A 17,668-nucleotide genomic window follows, 5' to 3' on the forward strand; every position below is an offset into this window, starting at 1 on the left:
TTAACTAATTTAGCTTCATAAAGTCGAATGAAGCCTACTGAATAATGTTACATTAACATGTGAGATTTCAAAATCTAACATGAAATACTGTACTACTATTATGGCTTCAGTTAAATACAAAATCTAAATGATGCTAATATTGTTTTTAAAAAAAAAGTTTTTCTCAATCCTAAAATTCTAGGTGATGCAAAACTTTTGGCCACAGCTGTAAACTATATTTAAGAACAATGTATGGGACTATGGGCCCAATTTGTAATACATTTACTATGGAGCAGGCATTTCACCTGTGATTTGCCCATAAGGAAAAATATAGGCACATATTTTTAATAACTTCCATCAAATAACTCGTCTTTCCATTTGAAAAGAAATGCTAGTTGATCAGTTTCACTTACTATTCTAAATGCTTAATTAATTGATCGATTAACTCTATAATTGATATTCTGACCTCATAGTCAACGTCTGGCTTAATGTACCTACATTTATTAAAATGAAAGTATTAGTTTAGATTTAATAAAAACAGTCATTTCAAATCAATTCAAAGAACTATTGCTCTCTCAGGTGGCTGTGTCTTGCTTTGGCACGACCCCACTCTCTGTGCATAATGTTGAACAGATTATAACAGTGAATCCAAACCTTTTCCAAGATTCTCCCCAGACATGGGACTACAAACTACACAATTACTGGTACTTTAGATATACTAGCTTGAATGTTTTTTAAAATAAGCTTTTTCTAATTGCAGATAGGATCAAATTTTATTTTTTTCAGTGCTTGATTTTCTGTGTGTGACAGATGGGTGTCTGGAAATAGATGCAACAGGTGAGGTGGATGCAGCAGGTGAGGTGGGTGCAGCAGGTGTGGTGGGTGCAGCAGGTGTGGTGGGTGCAGCAGGTGAGGTGGGTGCAGCAGGTGAGGTGGGTGCAGCAGGTGTGGTGGGTGCAGCAGGTGAGGTGGATGCAGCAGGTGAGGTGGGTGCAGCAGGTGAGGTGGGTGCAGCAGGTGAGGTGGGTGCAGCAGGTGTGGTGGGTGCAGCAGATGAGATGGGTGCAGCAGGTGAGGTGGGTGCAGCAGGTGTGGTGGGTGCAGCAGGTGTGGTGGGTGCAGCAGGTGAGGTGGGTGCAGCAGGTGAGGTGGGTGCAGCAGGTGTGGTGGGTGCAGCAGGTGAGGTGGATGCAGCAGGTGAGGTGGGTGCAGCAGGTGTGTTGGGTGCAGCAGGTGAGGTGGGTGCAGCAGGTGTGGTGAGTGCAGCAGGCGTGGTGGGTGCAGCAGGTGAGGTGGGTGCAGCAGGTGTGGTGGGTGCAGCAGGTGAGGTGGGTGCAGCAGGTGAGGTGGGTGCAGCAGGTGTGGTGGATGCAGCAGGTGTGGTGGATGCAGCAGGTGTGGTGGGTGCAGCAGGTGAGGTGGATGCAGCAGGTGAGGTGGATGCAGCAGGTGTGGTGGATGCAGCAGGTGTGGTGGGTGCATATTTGTAGTAAAATCCCAATTAGCCCTGTTAACATGCATGAGAACAGGCGAATGAGGACAGTGTGCATAGCTGCAGAGGTTCTAAAGGCACCAGTGTGTTGGGGAGCCCCCGGGTGATTCGATTGCGTACCCCTCAGGATGGTCCTGGGCCAGTAGTTTCTGAGCTCTGTCAGCCAGCTGCTTGATGGAGTCTGCATAGTTACACACTGCCTGCTGGAGAGTCAGGTGCCTCTTCAGCATCACCATGGCACTCTGCTCATCCTGCAGAAACAGAGCGGAAATCAATCAATCACTCACTCACTCATTCACTCACTCACTCAATGTTTTAAACATGCACATCTTTCACAACTTCATATCAGTGGAAAGCATTAGGCATCTCATCCTCTACACAAACTCAGGCTTCTAGGCTTTTCCTGAAGGTCGTTGACGGCCCATTCCTCATTTCCAGTGTGGAATAACCACGTTCCACTCCTAGTAACTCAGTGCTACCTTTGGCTTTTCGTCAGCGATCATGTACAGCTCCTGCTCTCCTATCCAGGCCTCTGCTTCAGCAGCGTCCATGTAATACTGCTGTGCTTCGTTCACTCCCCTCAGCCGCTCCCGTCTCTTGGCGGTCTCGTCCTGCAGCCTCTTCCAGATCTCCTGCAGCTCCCCCATCTGCTCCCGGATCCCATCCGAATCGGGGGTCCCTGCAGCAATGATGCCATCGCCTCTCTCCAGGACTTCGGCAACGCGGGGCTGGTGGCCCTGAATCTCCTTCTGCAGAGTCTGAAAGAGTATTGGATCAGGGTTCCAGTCTGCAGATCGAGATCATTGCCAGAGCTGTTCCAAATATTGGAATGTAATTACTCATTCTGACAAGATCTAGACCAGGGCTGTCCACTGGAAGTCTCTGGAGCCCTGTAGGACTCACTGAGCTCTACAATGTGGTTGTTTTGATTTAGAAGTGGAGTATTTAAATGGGTTTGAAAAGACTACAGAGACAACTGGTAGTCTTTAGGAGAAGCAAGTACTTTTTGTTCAGCTTTGATCTAGACCGCATCACAGGCAGAAACTCACATTCTAATAATGATGAAGAGAAATAAAGTGTTTGTGGTTCTTCTTGCATGTGAGCACTTCTTCACTGACAATAGAAACGGGATGCATGTAAGTCCCAATTGGGTGTTGTTTAACTTGGCATTTTTTTACAGTAAATTATTTTGTAACCTGGCCCTGTTTGCAGATATGATCTTATCTTTATACAGCTGATCCTGTTTTTACAAATGTGTTCAGATATAAGGATACTGGAGAACATCATGATAAAAGCACAGCAAAGTGGAGTAAAGCATCATGACAGCATGGTAAAGAGCAGAGATCCTAAAATCCCAGAGTTCATAGTAAAGTTCCTAATTGCACAAGCATGGGGATACAGCACTGTTCTATGGCGCACACGCTGGACACTTTGTTGTTTGTGTAGCAGGGTTAGATATGAACCCGCTCGGTTCACCTGATTCTTCTTCATCAGTAACTGCACGGCCTGCATGTTGTTCCCGTGGTCAGTCGACGTGGCGAGCGGCAGCCGCTCTTCCACCCACAGCTGAAAAAGACAAAAAGAAACGACGTTTATCCTACTGGATCGTTTTACTGTTTTTGTTGCCTACAGCTTTTTTTAAAAAAAGCTAAAATTTATAAACCTATTTGGTGAAAAACATGTAACACAACTAAAAGTGTTACAAAAAAATCAACTGAAAAATGACACAAAAGCCTCTTCATTAATTAATTTGATATAGGCCTTCTCATTTGTAACTCTTGGGCATTATTTAAATAATTAAAATCAGAAAGTCAGTATGTCCAGATATTCAACTCTGAATTTGTGATAAAGTTACTGACCAGCCATTAAAAACTGACCCAAGCAGCTCTCCAGCCTGGATACAAATATAAAGCGGACATCTGTGGCTGTCAAGCCTGGTAACTTCTTTTGAGTAAATCCCCAATAAAAAAGCCAGATAACTAAAAAAGCGAATCACGACTTCCATATTTACTCAGACAACAGAGCTTCACTGAGCAGAACAGAACAATCAGGCCCTGGGTGTGTTTGATACCCGTTACCTCATTCACTCCTCGTGGTTTTGTTTTCAGGTTTACTCACAATTTCATCGGCCAGGTCGCGGTAGAACTGGTGCACTGCCCTGGAGGCCTGCAGCTTCTCTCGTCTCTGTCGGAGGGGGGCCAGCAGGTTCTGGAACTTTTTCTCCACGACCTGGGCATACTCGCCCGTCTGCGACCCGTCCTTCAGAGGGTCCTGGGACAGCAGCTCTACCAGCTCCCTCTGCCTCTCCTCCACCTGCTTCTCCGTCACCTGGGGAGAGAGAGCAGACAGGGGTTTGAGAACACACCCGGGCAAAGGGGTATAGATACATACAGTACATTGCAGTGAGTCGTTGTAAGTATTGAAAAGCATTGTTGTAGCACTGGGTAAAAAACATTAAGGCTCTCCAGTGCCGAATTCAATCGAGCATTGCTGGAGTGGAAGAGGCTGCATATAAAAAAAGAAAGATGAAACCGATCTTTTGAGTTGTTTGGCAAAAGATATCTCCCAAGACTTGTGCAAAAGGATTGCACATGCTGTGACAGGTCCCCTAGAATCTGTGATTGATCCAAATACAATCAAGACATTTGCTTGTTCTACGTATGGTTGTTAATGTTTATACCTTGGACTAATGTTAACAAATGTATCCTTATCAAGAGCTTAAGGATATTCAAGCTATTGCCATAGAAAAAATGACAGGAATCAGGAAGTTACAGGATATTCAGTTGTGTTTATAATGCATCTAAAATTAAAAGCAGGGGAAATAGATTTAACAATCTATGCACACATAAAGGCATACGAGAACATCTCAGGTACAGTATACCGTTAAAAGAAAGTGCAACATTGTTGTTTGAGGACAATAGTGGCGTGTCACCTGATGCTTCTTCAGCAGTATGTTGGCACTGGTCAGATCCTTCCCATAGTCCTCAGACTGCAGCTGCTGTGACAGGTCCTTCAGGCACCTGTCCAGGTCTGAGTAGCTCTGCTCCAGCAGCTCCGAGCGGTTGGCGTCGAACAGCCTCTGTGCTTTGTCCTGTGTGGTGGACTCCAGCTCGTCCCAGAGCCGGTGCACCTCATCCAGCCTCTTCGAGACGAGGGGTGTGAGCTCCGGCTTTGCCAGAATCTGCTGCTCTCCTTCCTGCCAACACAACACACAGGGGCCATGTTTCCATTGGCGCCAGGACCCCACTGTGTTCCAATGCCAAACTGGGGCTGCCTGCTGTACAAAGCCAGTCTACAATCCAATCTGCAACCGGACTTTCCACAAGGGTCAAAGATCACCAGTACATATCATTTTTTTGTTGTTTTTAATGATGTTATCCTCGTCTTCCTCTCCAATTTAGAATGCCCAATTACATTCCTTCACCTCAGCCACTCCGCACAACAGCTCAAGAGAACTAAAGGAAACATACTGCCTATATACATCCTTTGTATAATTCCCATTCATAAATGACTTCACCTGCCAATACAGTGAAACCTCTGTATTCAGGCTAGTCAAGGGGCCCACAAAATGTGGCCTTAAGGAAGTGACTTACCACTGAACGTACAGAGGATTTATTGTAAAATTATTACCATTTCATTTATTCAATTTATTTACAGTATATTGGTTAAGAGTATAACCATTTTTTATTGCTATTATTTATTTTAGTTTTTATGCAAACTGTGCTATGTAATCGTTTTAGTCAGTTGTCAGGTTTAGTTTAAAAAAGGTTTGGTTTGGTTTCCCAATCATGTCACATTGTTTTGCACCATGCTGGTCTTATTAGAGAGGTAATTTAACAGAGGGCAGAGACGGTGGTCTTAATACTGAATACAAAGGAGACCTTAATACTGAATACAGAGGAGACCTTAATACTGAATACAGGGGAGACCTTAATACTGAATACAGGGGAGACCTTAATACTGAATACAGGGGAGACCTTAATACTGAATACAGGGGAGACCTTAATACTGAATACAGGGGAGACCTTAATACTGAATACAGAGGAGACCTTAATACTGAATACAGGGGAGACCTTAATACTGAATACAGGGGAGACCTTAATACTGAATACAGGGGAGACCTTAATACTGAATACAGGGGAGACCTTAATACTGAATACAGGGGAGACCTTAATACTGAATACAGGGGAGACCTTAATACTGAATACAGGGGAGACCTTAATATTGACTCAATAGGAGGAAATAGATTGCCTTTACTGTAAAGTGATCTTTTTGTATTGCCCTGATAATAAAATGAATTGATACCCTCAGGGTTCAAAAGAATGTAGTCGCTCAGCACTAGTTGGGTTTCTACACACTAGACTAGACTAGACTACACTGCACTGCACTGCCTGTTTTACCTGGTCAATCTTGTCCAGCCAGTCTTTATTGGAGGCCAGTTCTGCCATGAAGGCTTTGTGCTTCTGCCATTTGCTGTGGAGATTGCGGGCTTCATCATACGAGGTGTCCTGTGCTGTCAACATCTTTTCATTGATCCAGAAAGTAAGCTGCAGGAGGAAACAAAAGTGCAATCTAGTACCGATCTGTCAGCCACACCACTGCCCAAGACAGCCCCATGCTCAACTTACATCCTGGGTGTTTTGCAGGAAATGCTGCAGGTCGCTGTTGTCTTTCAGTTTGGCGGTCACCTCCTTAGCTTTCCTCAGGTTTGTGTTGTACCTTATTGAACAGATTAAAAGCAGTCACAATCTCCATACAGTACTAACTGAATCCAGTCTCCTCAATGCTTTATTACAAACAGCTACAGTAGAAGTACTTTAAGTGTCAACAGAATAAGACTAGAATGTTTTAAAACAATTACAAACCTCTTTGGATGAAAAAAGGCACTTATGTGGTATGTTCAGTGCTAGGACAGATCAATATTCAACCTAATGGAGGTATTCTGCAGCGCGTGCATCTGGGGTGAAGAGAGCGCAATAATAGCTAGATATTAAGATGGATATAACTCAAAGAAGTGGGGAGGGACACTAAAACACCATCCATTCCACCGTCAATAGTTATGGCAGCAAGTCTGCAAGACACCAGAAAAGTCTGGTCTTCAGAACGACCCATTTTAAAGTGTCCTTTTGAATCATCAGAATGAGAATCATGGATAAGGAAATACGTTGACAACTGACCAAGGTGTGTCAGCCCATTGTAGATATAACTGACTTGCAACAGGGAGCTTTCAAACATTGAAATAATGCAAAAGACAATGTGTGAACATATCTTGCATTGATAGAAGTGTCAAAGCACAACACGTTCTGGACGGGTGAAAAGCAAGTTCCTACGTAGGAACACAAAGCGGTAATAAAAGCTGCGGGTTTGTTTCTGTTCTTTACCTGTCGTCGATGCTGCTCATCTTGTCTTTGACTTTTCCAGAGTAAATGTTCCTGCTGTCCACTAGCTGCTGCCCGCCGTCGATGGTGGCTACTATCTTGTCTTCGTTGGCGTCCATGGTGTTCATGAAGTCCTCATGTTTTCTCAGGGCAGCTTGCGCCCCCTGCAGTGTGTCCGGCTGCTCAGTATGAGCCAGGATGTACTCCTGCAAGAATCAGAGCAACAACGTCACTGCGTGAGGGCATATCGGTGTTCTTAACACCATGCCACATAAAAAAATGCATGTCATTTTAATGACCTCAAAATTGTCTCATCTGCTCACATGACGAGCCAAGCCGGTCTTTATTTCAGTCATGTGTAAACACGCCCAAAGACAACATGGATCATGAGGCTTCAGCAAGGCTCCTTCTTGTGACACTATTAGTATTATTTTTTGGGTTGATTTGATTTGAGCAACAAATATAAACTGGTAAAACAAACAAATACATAAATATTTTTGGAAACTCATGTTGTTGCTAGATGACAACAGCTTCACATCCTAAGGTAAGCCCGGCATTGCTACGTTACGATGTGGTTTGCAAAAACATTGATGTTATGGTTATGAGAGATAGGAGATGTTTTAAAAGCCTTGGTTATTACACGCGGTGAGGTTTACCCGCTCCCTCCCGCTTAGTCCACTACCTGGTTGTTGAGGATGGACTCTGCTTGCTTGGCGTCCTTCATGAACTGCTGGAACCCGAGGCCTTGCTCCAGGAAGTTCTTCCTGCTGTCCCACATCTTGTGCAGCTCGTCCCAGCCGGTGTCAAGGCCTCTAAGGCGCTGCTCGAGCTGCTGGTACTGGGGGTCTGTCTCACCCTGGGTCACCCCGGCGCCCGTGTCTTTCACCTTGTGGTAGTTATCCTGGTGATGGTCAACGTCGTCTTTGATGGTGTTGTGGAGGCTAAGCAGCTGCTCTGCTTCGGGCAGCGAGTTGGGGATCTCCTCGGATGCGATGGCCTTCTGCGTTTTGAAGAGCCAGGCCTGGAAGTCATCTAGATCTTGCAGGAAGGTCTGCAGCTTGCTGACCTCTCCCAGGGAGTCCTCCCGGTCCCTCAGAGTGAGTTTCAGGTCGTCCCAGACTCTGTGGAGCTCCTGCTGCCTGCCCAGGATGTCCTTGGCGTTCTCCGGGTGTTCAGCTGCCAGACGGTCTGCCTCGGCCTCCAGGAACTTGAGCTTTGCCTGGATGGCGGCCAGGTCCCTCTCGATCCCGTACAGCTTCCTCTGGATGGCGATGACGGCGGCCAGGTCGTTGCCCAGGTCCTGAGTGGACTCCACGACGTGGTTCTTCTCCAGGATCCAAGTCTTGGTTTCGTCACACTCCAGGCCGTAGTTGTGCAGGCTGAGGGCAGAGTCCACGTTCTTTTTCTTCTCGTCCACCAGCCTTTTGAACTCGTCCCACCTAAAAACCACAGCATCAACATTCAATCAATAAATGAGCTTATTTATTTAATATTAAGGGACACCAAGAATTAATGACAAAATAAAATAGGTAGAAACTTGCAACAAAAAGGACAGCAAAAGGACAGTAAAAATGTTTTATTTGAGATGTGACAAATGCGACAGCAGTTCCATATGGCACTCGCCATTGCTGAAACATTTTTTTAAGATGTGTGGAGTCGTGGTTAGGGCTCTGGACTCTTGACCGGAGGTTCGTGGGTTCAAACCCAGGTGGGGGACACTGCTGCTGTACCCTTGAGCAAGGTACTTTACCTAGATTGCTCCAGTAAAAACCCAACTGTATAAATGGGTAATTGTATGTAAAAATAATGTGATATCTTGTAACAATTGTAAGTCACCCTGGATAAGGGTGTCTGCTAAGAAATAAATAATAATAAAACTAAGCAGCAATGCCCCAAGTCACAGCAATTCTGCATTGTTAGTATGTAGATAATAAGTGAGATACCACTAATTGTGGGACAGCTTTAATATCTCTATTTTAATATTCAAGGTTACTAAGATATTTAGTCAGCAAAGTACCATGTAGAGGGGTAATATGGCAACACATGTCTCACCCCAGTCTCTCTGCACTTCTGGGTATGAGAAGGAATTCAGTTCAGTAACTGCGTGCAAAGGTGTCAGTTACTTGTGCAACATTAAACATTTTGGGGTTGCAGAATCATGTAATTAGATTAAAATAAGAGAAAAAGTTTGTTATCCTTTACAAAAGCCTACGACAGTAGATTTGCACAGCATTTAGCACGCTGTGCATTTACCATGCTTTCACACTGTTTTATTTCCTATAGAAGAATGCATGTGTTTTCATGAGTGAGGATGCTGGCATTCAGATATACAGAGCTGGTGAATTCCCAGTAAGGTGCCACTGTGAGACTGGCTTGTCCGTACCTCCTGTTGAGCCGGGTCTGACACTCCTTCACTTCTCTCACGCTGGGGTGCCTGCTGTCTTCCAGCTGCTTGGCTGCTTGATTCACATCAGCAACTCGAGTTTCCACATTGTTCATTTCCTGGCCCAGGATTTCCAACCTGCAGAAAAACAGAACCAACGGCCAAAACGTTAAAGTGCTGATGCCACAAGATCTTCAGACATCTCTATAATGAAAGGGACTGATCTCTTAATGTATAATTCACAAACACTACTATAGTTTTGCCATCACAATAAACATTTTTCCTACCACAATACTATAGACTTAATAATAAAAAAAGGTATTGCTATATCTAGTTAAAGCAAATATTTAGTAACTATTGAGCATCTCAAACCAGGTTCAAGCAGTATCCCACCAAGTGTTGCCCTCCTGTATGAATTACCTGTTCTGTACAATCTCCAGCTCCTCCAGCTTCTCAGGAGTCTCCAGTCCCACCAGCCACGTCTTCTTCTGGTTCATCCACAGCTCGCAGGCGTCTGTCTCGCTGAAGATGGTGTAGAGCGCCAGGGTGTCCTGGAGCTTCTGCCTGCGCTGATCAGCCAGAGACAGCAAGTCGACATACAGCTCCTTTATGTCCTTCAGCCGACGCTGGATATCCGGTGTGCTCCTCAGCTCGTCCGGCAGGCTGTCCACTTGTCTGATCAGTGCCTCCATTGTCCCCCTGTACTTTATGGCCTCGTTCTGGAGGTCTCGGTGCTTCTTGGCCAGCAGTTGGGTTGAGTACTCGTCATGGCCCACGTCGTCGCTGGACATGATGCGGTAGGTGTCCTGCAGCCAGGCTTTTAAGTCGTCCGCGTCCCCCTGGAACTGGAAGAAGTTCTGTGCGTCCCGGAGGTTTTGTTTGCGGAAGGCGGCCAGGTCTTCCAGTTGCTCCCACTGCCGCAGGATGTCCTCGCTTCTCTCCTTGATCTTGGGGGATCCGAAGTGCTTCCCTTTGACCATCTTCTCCCCTTCCTTCGCTGTCTGCTGCAGGTGTGTTCGGCGGGCTCCAAGCTCGTCCTCGAACGCACTGTGCTTGCTCTGCAGGATCATTACGCTGGTCAGATCTTTCCCATAGTCCATCGTGGAGAAGATGTGCTCCTTCTCTTTGATCCAGCTCTCAATTTCGTCCATTTCCCAGAAGAAGTTCCACAGTCTTCGGGACTGCTGGAGGCGAGCTTTGCGCTGAGCTGCCAAGGCACAGAGCTCCTGGTAACACAGATCCAGGTGCTGAACTCGGTCCTTGATCACCTGAGGATCGCACGGCTTGTAGCCTGGAAAACAACAAGCACAGTTAGACCTTCAGTGCAGTTTCTATTGTTATCCCTAACATCCTTAAAGCCTAACATGTAAGGCAATTGATACCTGTTGCACAGACTCAGAGACTGTATTCACGTTTCTAAACCTTAAAATAAAATAAATTGCAAATTGAAGCAGCGTCAATTATTTTTTTTGGCACCCAAAAGTTTGACAGCCTGCCCTTCATAAACATCTTGTCTGTCCCCAAAGATCTGAAAGCCAGGTTTCAAGCATGATGCTACATAAGAGAGCTGCAGACAAGCATCCAATTATCATCTTCCATCAAGGGTATATTGTCATCTATCAATTGTTGATAGTTTTCCAGGAATTTCATTTTTCAAGCCAATATGATATTCACGAAACGTCACTGTTGTAGAACAGTCTTGAAAGGTTAGGATAGTACTGCATGGCTCTGCTTCTTACCATCTCCCTCTGTAAACCTGAGCGCTGCAGTATTGGCCGATCTCACTCTTTCAGCCTGCACCGCGATATCCGCCTCCACCAAGCAGTGCTTCTGCAAGAGGTCCTCCACTTCTAACAGGTGTTTCCCAAAGTCAGGGGAAAGGAGGCGATCCTGAAAATCACACAAAACCAGCGCTCATGAAGAAGGCATGTCAGGGATTTGCACACTACGGTGCCAGCACAATGCAGGATAGCATCTCAACAAGGCTGAAGGAGTGGTTCAGAAGGTGTCTGTACTGTGAAACTGCAGCATTCATACAGACAATCAGGTGTCTGTACTGTAAAACTGCAGCATTCATACAGGCAATCAGGTGTCTGTACTGTGAAACTGCAGCATTCATACAGACAATCAGGTGTCTGTACTGTGAAACTGCAGCATTCATACAGACAATCAGGTGTCTGTACTGTGAAACTGCAGCATTCATACAGGCAATCAGGTGTCTGTACTGTGAAACTGCAGCATTCATACAGGCAATCAGGTGTCTGTACTGTGAAACTGCAGCATTCATACAGGCAATCAGGTGTCTGTACTGTGAAACTGCAGCATTCATACAGACAATCAGGTGTCTGTACTGTGAAACTGCAGCATTCATACAGGCAATCAGGTGTCTGTACTGTGAAACTGCAGCATTCATACAGGCAATCAGGTGTCTGTACTGTGAAACTGTAGCAGACTACCGCTGATCCAGACCAGTGGGGGGCGCAACCTGCTCAGATTAGTGATATGTTTGGGATCCTGATCGGAATGTGTACAGTAATAAAAATGTCATAGTCTTTGTTTTAGCTACTTCTATTTTATCAAAATATCTGTGGTAATACAGCGACAGCTGTACATGATTTAAATACTTATCACAGAATTATGATACTGAAGTTTGGTTTCTACCGCTGCTATCAGCTTGCATATAATTATGAACACAGCATAGTTCAGAATACAGGGACATTTTGAATTCAGGTTAGCAAGAGTCTAGTATTTGAAACAGTTTCTTGTAACAGAGGAGTCAACCAGTCGGTCACTGTGACCTCTGATGCCTTTACAAACATGAGCTTGAGGAATGACAGTACCAAGTTTCATCACAATTGGAAGAGTAATGGCTCTGATGATATAGCAAAATGTACAAGTGCGAGAGAGGTGGTGAGCTTCTATTAAACAGCAAGGCTGCGTACAGTAATACTCTGTTTGATTACGTTAATGTCATTTTAATCTGACTCAGAGAGATTCTAAACAGAATGCTTGATCTGCACAGTAACGGACTGTACCTTCATGTCATCCATCCAGATGATGATGTGCAGCATCTCCTGGAAGGTCTTTTGCAGGGCCAGGTTCATCTCCAGCCTGGCTCTGCGCGCGCTCAGCAGCTCCAGCAGGTACTCCCACAGTCGCAGGATGTTGTCCTTCCTGGCATTGATGCGTTTGGAGTCGTGGTAGTTCTCAGCCTCCAGCTCACTGGACAGGGCCAGCAGGGCCTGCACGCGCTCCTGGTACGCGCCGATGTCCGTCTCGATGGCATCGTGCTTCTTCTTCGCTGCTTCCACTGCCAGCAGGTCTAAGCCAAAGTTATCCTGAGCAAGAACAAACAGTCAGTGTGTGACCGTAAGGAACGTGTACATCTACAAACACTTTTTCCTTTTTTTCCCCTTTTTTTAATCCTTGATTCAGTTTTTAAAAGTCATGTATGTGCTGCTTCTGCTCTAAATCTGACTTCATCATAGACTGTGCTGTGCTGTGTCTTTTGTGATGTTTGTTCATCAAACTGTACTGTGTCCCTGCCTGAAAACTGCTTCTGTGCACCTGCTGAATCAATCAGGGACTGCGCATTGTGCTTTATTGTCCTGTTTGGAGTTCTATGCAAAGTGGACACTCTTGAGAGCGGTCTCGGTACCTGTGCCACCAGGCGCTGGTTCTCGATGAGCCAGGTCTCGCGCATGGCTGCCTTGCGGTCGAAGCGCCGGGCCAGCTGCTCCAGCTTCTCCTGGCGGATGAGCTCATTACGCAGAGCCAGCTCCCGGCCGTGCTCCGCCTTCTCCAGCCTCTCCCAGCCCTGTGGCACACACAGGCTCTCAGACAGGAGACAACATCCAATACCATCCTACTGCTGTCTGTGCTACTGTATAAATACATCCTACTGCTGTCTGTGCTATTGTATAAATACCATCCTACTGCTGTCTGTGCCATTGTATAAATACCATCCTACTGCTGTCTGTGCCATTGTATAAATACCATCCTACTGCTGTATGTGCTACTGAATAAATACCATCCTACTGCTGTCTGTGCCATTGTATAAATACCATCCTACTGCTGTATGTGCTACTGAATAAATACCATCCTACTGCTGTCTGTGCTCCTGTATAAATACCATCCTACTGCTGTCTGTGCCATTGTATAAATACCATCCTACTGCTGTATGTGCCATTGTATAAATACCATCCTACTGCTGTCTGTGCCATTGTATAAATACCATCCTACTGCTGTCTGTGCCATTGTATAAATACCATCCTACTGCTGTATGTGCTACTGAATAAATACCATCCTACTGCTGTCTGTGCCATTGTATAAATACCATCCTACTGCTGTCTGTGCCATTGTATAAATACCATCCTACTGCTGTCTGCTACTGTATAAATACCATCCTACTGCTGTCTGTGCCATTGTATAAATACCATCCTACTGCTGTCTGCTACTGTATAAATACCATCCTACTGCTGTCTGTGCTACTGTATAAATACCATCCTACTGCTGTCTGTGCTACTGTATAAATACCATCCTACTGCTGTCTGCTACTGTATAAATACCATCCTACTGCTGTCTGTGCTACTGTATAAATACCATCCTACTGCTGTCTGTGCTACTGTATAAATACCATCCTACTGCTGTCTGTGCTATTGTATAAATACCATCCTACTGCTGTCTGTGCCATTGTATAAATACCATCCTACTGCTGTCTGTGCCATTGTATAAATACCATCCTACTGCTGTCTGTGCTATTGTATAAATACATCCTACTGCTGTCTGTGCCATTGTATAAATACCATCCTACTGCTGTCTGCTACTGTATAAATACCATCCTACTGCTGTCTGTGCTACTGTATAAATACCATCCTACTGCTGTCTGTGCTACTGTATAAATACCATCCTACTGCTGTCTGCTACTGTATAAATACCATCCTACTGCTGTCTGTGCTACTGTATAAATACCATCCTACTGCTGTCTGTGCTACTGTATAAATACCATCCTACTGCTGTCTGTGCTATTGTATAAATACCATCCTACTGCTGTCTGTGCCATTGTATAAATACCATCCTACTGCTGTCTGTGCCATTGTATAAATACCATCCTACTGCTGTCTGTGCTATTGTATAAATACCATCCTACTGCTGTCTGTGCCATTGTATAAATACCATCCTACTGCTGTCTGTGCCATTGTATAAATACCATCCTACTGCTGTCTGTGCTATTGTATAAATACATCCTACTGCTGTCTGTGCCATTGTATAAATACCATCCTACTGCTGTCTGTGCTATTGTATAAATACATCCTACTGCTGTCTGTGCCATTGTATAAATACCATCCTACTGCTGTCTGTGCTATTGTATAAATACCATCCTACTGCTGTCTGTGCCATTGTATAAATACCACCCTACTGCTATCTGTGGCATTGTTCCGGATCCATGTTATTTTCTTGTAGCTGGTTTTCAGATGAATGAACCACACTTACTGTATCATCCAGGCAGTCCCATGATGCCCTGTCTATTCTGTTCTGTGATGCAGCTGGAGGTTCTTATTTTAGGGTTAAACCTGATAAAAGTCAATTTCTACAGCTATGGCCAGATGTTTTGCATCACTCTTTAGCACATTTTGCTTCATAAAGTTGAATGAAACCTGCTGAACAATGTTACGTTAACATATTGTATTATATACCGCTTTGTAGTATATACTCAATGAAAAACGGACTAAATTATGTTTAATTATGTCTCAATCCTAAAATTCTAGGTGATGCTAAACTGTTGGCCATAGCTGTACATCCCAGATGTCAACAAGGAACTGAATCCTTTTTGTGAAGGTGTTTCCTGTATTAAATGAAAGTTCATGTGATGTCTGATGTTTATTTGTTAAAAGTTTTGATAAAACAGAACCCAGATTCATCCGACTCTGTGTCTATGTGCAGCATTAAAGCTTGATAAAAACATTTTCCTTTCAATTCAAAACATAACTTATTAATCTCTAGTTTATTATGTGAAAAGCACCGCTTGATGTCATGGAATTACAGTATATTCTTATTCTATTTGATATGTATCCTGCAACATCAGTGTCAGGAGAGTGAGGGTGCGGAGGCACGTACCCTGTTGATGTCAGACACCAGTGCTCCCTCATGGGGAGTGTATAATTTCTGGTTATTGGCTCTCATGCGGCTCTGTATGGTGTACAGCATGACTTCAAGATTGCCTTTCTCCTGGAACCTGCAACAAGCAATCAGAGGGTGAGGAGGGTATATAAACTGGACCACCTTTTACTGGCAGGCCCTTCCTTTCTCCTGTGGCAGGGTACTGTACTATACACATTCAGCAATATACAGGGCTATATTACATGGCTTTAACCAAGTCTGGCTTCTTGGAATCTTCATAAGCACTACTGAGGAATATAGGCACTACATTACATAACTGGATACATACCGTCTTGTTTATCAGCCGGCTAATTTACTCGCTTGGCATGCCAACCCAGCCCCTAGAGTACATGAAGTCTCTGCACTTTAGTTTAGGGTGTGTTATAAGCCTTTAATAAAGCATCTATAAATGTGTTATAAAGGATGCTGTAAACAGTATTAGACAGGATATCTTACTAATGCATCGTTTAAATCGTATTGTGATAAACTGCTATTTCTTGTTATCAAAACCTTGATGATTAATGACCTGTTTCACACGATGTATCATAAAAGAGTAACCTTTAGATTGCATCACAAAACCAACACACATTTGTCAGTCTCTGCTTCACAGAGGCCCAGGATTGAATACAGGGGATGTTCAGGTCAGGATTGAGGTTCTCTGTGTCTCTGTCTCTCTGACTCTCTGCCTCTCTGTCTCTCTGCCTCTCTATCTATCTCTGTCTCTCTCTTGCAAAGCTGTGACAGGGAGCTCACCTTTCATGAGTACTAAATTCACATTTAGAAGAGAAGAAAATAGACAAGTGTTGGTCAGTGCAGCTTTCTTGACTAGATGCATGCTCTTACTTTCTTGACTAGATACATGCTCTTACTGTCTTGACCAGAAGCATGCTTTTACTGACTTGATTAGAAGCATGCTCTTACTGTCTTGATTAGAAGCATGCTCTTACTGTCTTGACTAGAAGCATGCTCTTACTGTCTTGACTAGAAGCATGCTCTTACTGTCTTGACTAGAAGCATGCTCTTACTGTCTTGATTAGAAGCATGCTCTTACTGTCTTTACCAGAAGCATGCTCTTACTGTCTTGTCCAGAAGCATGCTCTTACTGTCTTGACTAGAAGCATGCTCTTACTGTCTTGACTAGAAGTATGCTCTTGCTGTCTTGACTAGAAGCATGCTCTTACTGTCTTGACTAGAAGCATGCTCTTACTGTCTTGACTAGAAGCATGCTCTTACTGTCTTGACTAGAAGCATGCTCTTACTGTCTTGACTAGAAGCATGCTCTTACTGTCTTGATTAGAAGCATGCTCTTACTGTCTTTACCAGAAGCATGCTCTTACTGTCTTGTCCAGAAGCATGCTCTGTCTTGACTAGAAGCATGCTCTTACTGTCTTGACCAGAAGCATGCTCTTACTGTCTTGACTAGAAGCATGCTCTTACTGTCTTGACCAGAAGCATGCTCTTACTGTCTTGACAAGAAAGCATGCTCTTATTGTCTTGACTAGAAGCATGCTCTTACTGTCTTGACTAGAAGCATGCTCTTACTGTCTTGATTAGAAGCATGCTCTTACTGTCTTGACTATAAGCATGCTCTTACTGTCTTGACCAGAAGCATGCTCTTACTGTCTTGACCAGAAGCATGCTCTTACTTTGGTGGTTTCTCTGTGGTGCGGTAGGAGTTGAATGCTTGCAGCTGCTGTTGCACTCCCGTCAAAGAATTGGCAAACGTGCGACTGTTGAGGGTGATGATAGTTTGCTCTATCCAGGTGAGCAGATCCGAAGCCAGGCTTTCATATTTTTCGATCATTTTCTCTGTTTCAATGGCATGATCCAGCACCTGAAATATAATCCGTATGATTATTGTTTTTTTTTTTTTCTCAGATCCTACTTGGGTACATACTGTACCTGCTCTTCACAGCAGTCCAGGTTCAAGAGACTCTAGATTCTGTAAATCTATGGACTCTATTTTAAAGCATATGCAAAGACACATTTTCTCAGAAGAATTAAATAATTGCAACAGTATAGACAACTAGCAAGAAACAACATAAGAAACAGCTGCTGGAGTTTGTGCTGATTGCTGCCCTCCACATGGCTGGCAGCTTTTCTTCTCTGGAGAGTAGCAATCAGCACACATTCAGCAGCTGTTTCTATTATTTCTCTTGAAATGGTGACAGCCCATATTTTACTTTTCATTTTATTTTTAAAAAATGTAGAATCTCCAATTATTTTTTTAATTTTCTCCCAATTTGGAATGACCAATTATTATTTTTTCTCCTTCAC

The 17,668-nt window shown here is 44.3% G+C and overlaps 1 protein-coding gene across 3 annotated transcripts in view; it reads right to left on the reverse strand.

The window, feature by feature from the left end:
* LOC117420590 (spectrin beta chain, erythrocytic-like) overlaps nucleotides 1-17,668 on the reverse strand; it is a 78,912-nt gene that overhangs the window by 17,478 nt on the left and 43,766 nt on the right. For all 3 annotated transcript variants that reach the window (XR_009307683.1, XM_058991273.1, XM_058991274.1), the window contains exons 9-24: nucleotides 17,038-17,225; nucleotides 15,350-15,467; nucleotides 12,891-13,049; nucleotides 12,268-12,570; nucleotides 10,972-11,122; nucleotides 9,653-10,523; nucleotides 9,233-9,370; nucleotides 7,532-8,288; nucleotides 6,853-7,055; nucleotides 6,100-6,190; nucleotides 5,872-6,018; nucleotides 4,404-4,667; nucleotides 3,590-3,799; nucleotides 2,948-3,037; nucleotides 1,951-2,229; nucleotides 1,592-1,722 (exon numbers count right to left, since the gene is read on the reverse strand). Coding sequence is in view for 2 of the 3 variants with exons in the window: in XM_058991273.1 (XP_058847256.1) it covers nucleotides 1,592-1,722; nucleotides 1,951-2,229; nucleotides 2,948-3,037; nucleotides 3,590-3,799; nucleotides 4,404-4,667; nucleotides 5,872-6,018; nucleotides 6,100-6,190; nucleotides 6,853-7,055; nucleotides 7,532-8,288; nucleotides 9,233-9,370; nucleotides 9,653-10,523; nucleotides 10,972-11,122; nucleotides 12,268-12,570; nucleotides 12,891-13,049; nucleotides 15,350-15,467; nucleotides 17,038-17,225 (4,100 nt within the window). In the remaining variant the exon portion in view is untranslated. The remainder of the gene's footprint in view (nucleotides 1-1,591; nucleotides 1,723-1,950; nucleotides 2,230-2,947; nucleotides 3,038-3,589; nucleotides 3,800-4,403; nucleotides 4,668-5,871; nucleotides 6,019-6,099; nucleotides 6,191-6,852; nucleotides 7,056-7,531; nucleotides 8,289-9,232; nucleotides 9,371-9,652; nucleotides 10,524-10,971; nucleotides 11,123-12,267; nucleotides 12,571-12,890; nucleotides 13,050-15,349; nucleotides 15,468-17,037; nucleotides 17,226-17,668) is intronic.

This window comes from Acipenser ruthenus, chromosome 18 (assembly GCF_902713425.1).
Source record: "Acipenser ruthenus chromosome 18, fAciRut3.2 maternal haplotype, whole genome shotgun sequence".
Taxonomy (NCBI): Eukaryota; Metazoa; Chordata; class Actinopteri; order Acipenseriformes; family Acipenseridae; genus Acipenser; species Acipenser ruthenus.